Source organism: Aplysia californica, unplaced genomic scaffold (genome assembly GCF_000002075.1).
Source record: "Aplysia californica isolate F4 #8 unplaced genomic scaffold, AplCal3.0 scaffold00694, whole genome shotgun sequence".
NCBI lineage: Eukaryota > Metazoa > Mollusca > Gastropoda > Aplysiida > Aplysiidae > Aplysia > Aplysia californica.
Window position 1 is genome coordinate 357,960 of NW_004797964.1, and position 1,167 is coordinate 359,126.

General features: G+C 40.8%; 1 protein-coding gene across 1 annotated transcript in view; it reads right to left on the reverse strand.

Moving 5' to 3' along the window:
* Positions 1-34: 34 nt before the first annotated feature.
* The window catches only part of LOC101854049 (beta-1,3-galactosyl-O-glycosyl-glycoprotein beta-1,6-N-acetylglucosaminyltransferase), a gene marked incomplete at its 3' end in the record, with an annotated part of 11,544 nt that continues 10,411 nt past the window's right edge, over positions 35-1,167 (reverse strand). The window contains 1 exon segment of the mRNA XM_013088158.2: positions 35-151. Coding sequence (XP_012943612.2) covers positions 35-151 — 117 coding nt within the window.

Consider the following 1,167-nt stretch of genomic DNA (forward strand, 5'->3'; position numbering starts at 1 on the left):
GGGGGGGATAAGAAAAAGAGAAAGAAGAGCCAACCTGTAGACAAGATGCAGACAGTTCTGATCCTCCTTCCAGCACATGGCGCCCCTAGCCAGGACTTGTAACGATTGACCCACGGCTTTCTCGGCATCATCCTCTCTACGTCATCCAGGCCTGTACAAATGGAGTATTATCAAAGTATAATAAATGTGTCAGAGAAAAAAGGGGGACAATTCTACTTCTTCCATTCTCTTCAACATGGTCCGGCCCTGACAAAAATAGCGGTTTTTTTCAAAGTCTAAAACTAAAGAAACCAAAGAAACAATAGGGGGAGACTTCAACTTCTTTCATGCTCATCAATATCGTCCAGCCAACAAAGAAAAATAAAAAGGATCTCTCCAACTTTTTTTTTTCTCATCTCCGTTCAACAACATCCAGCTCTGAAAAATAATGATCAAAGTATTCATGAACCAAAAGTAAAATTGTACTGTAGAACAAACAAATAAAACAACCCCACTAATTGTTATTATTGTGAAATCCCTATTGGTAACTTTAAGAACAATAAGAGAGTGTAAAGTTTTCAAACAGTAATCGGTCAAAACCTATTTCAGTCAGTCACATTCTTTTAGAAAAATATTTTGAATTCGGGTATTTGTGCGAAACGTCACGGCTCCGCCGCATTGTCGCCCCGGAGTATGGAGACTCAGAATGTGTATTGCAGATTGTGCAGGTACCTAATGGAAGGTTGAAGCTAAGGCAGGGCATTGAGTCGCTTTAGCAATATCCGGATAATATATTAGTGCACTTCTTCGGCGATTAAATGAGTTACGAACCGCTTCGGCAAATGGGTAAGAACCATTTCAACAAATGGGTGCGCTCATTTCGGCAAACGGGTCATGAAAGAGGGTTTAAGAGTCTGAATTCGGATAATGTTTAACTGAGAATTATCCGGTTATCCGGATTTTGCCCACCACTAGTTGGAGTAGATGTTTACACATAACCCAAACGTCAAAGCAAAGTCACCGCAGAACAGGAAGACAATACAAAAACAAAACAGATGATACAAATACATCATTGCCGATTGTCACAGTACATGTACAACACCCTGTTTTCGTGTGAGTATGTGTGTGTGTGTGCGTGTGTGTGTGTGTGTGTGTGTATGTGTGTGTGTGTGTGTGTGTGTGTGTGTG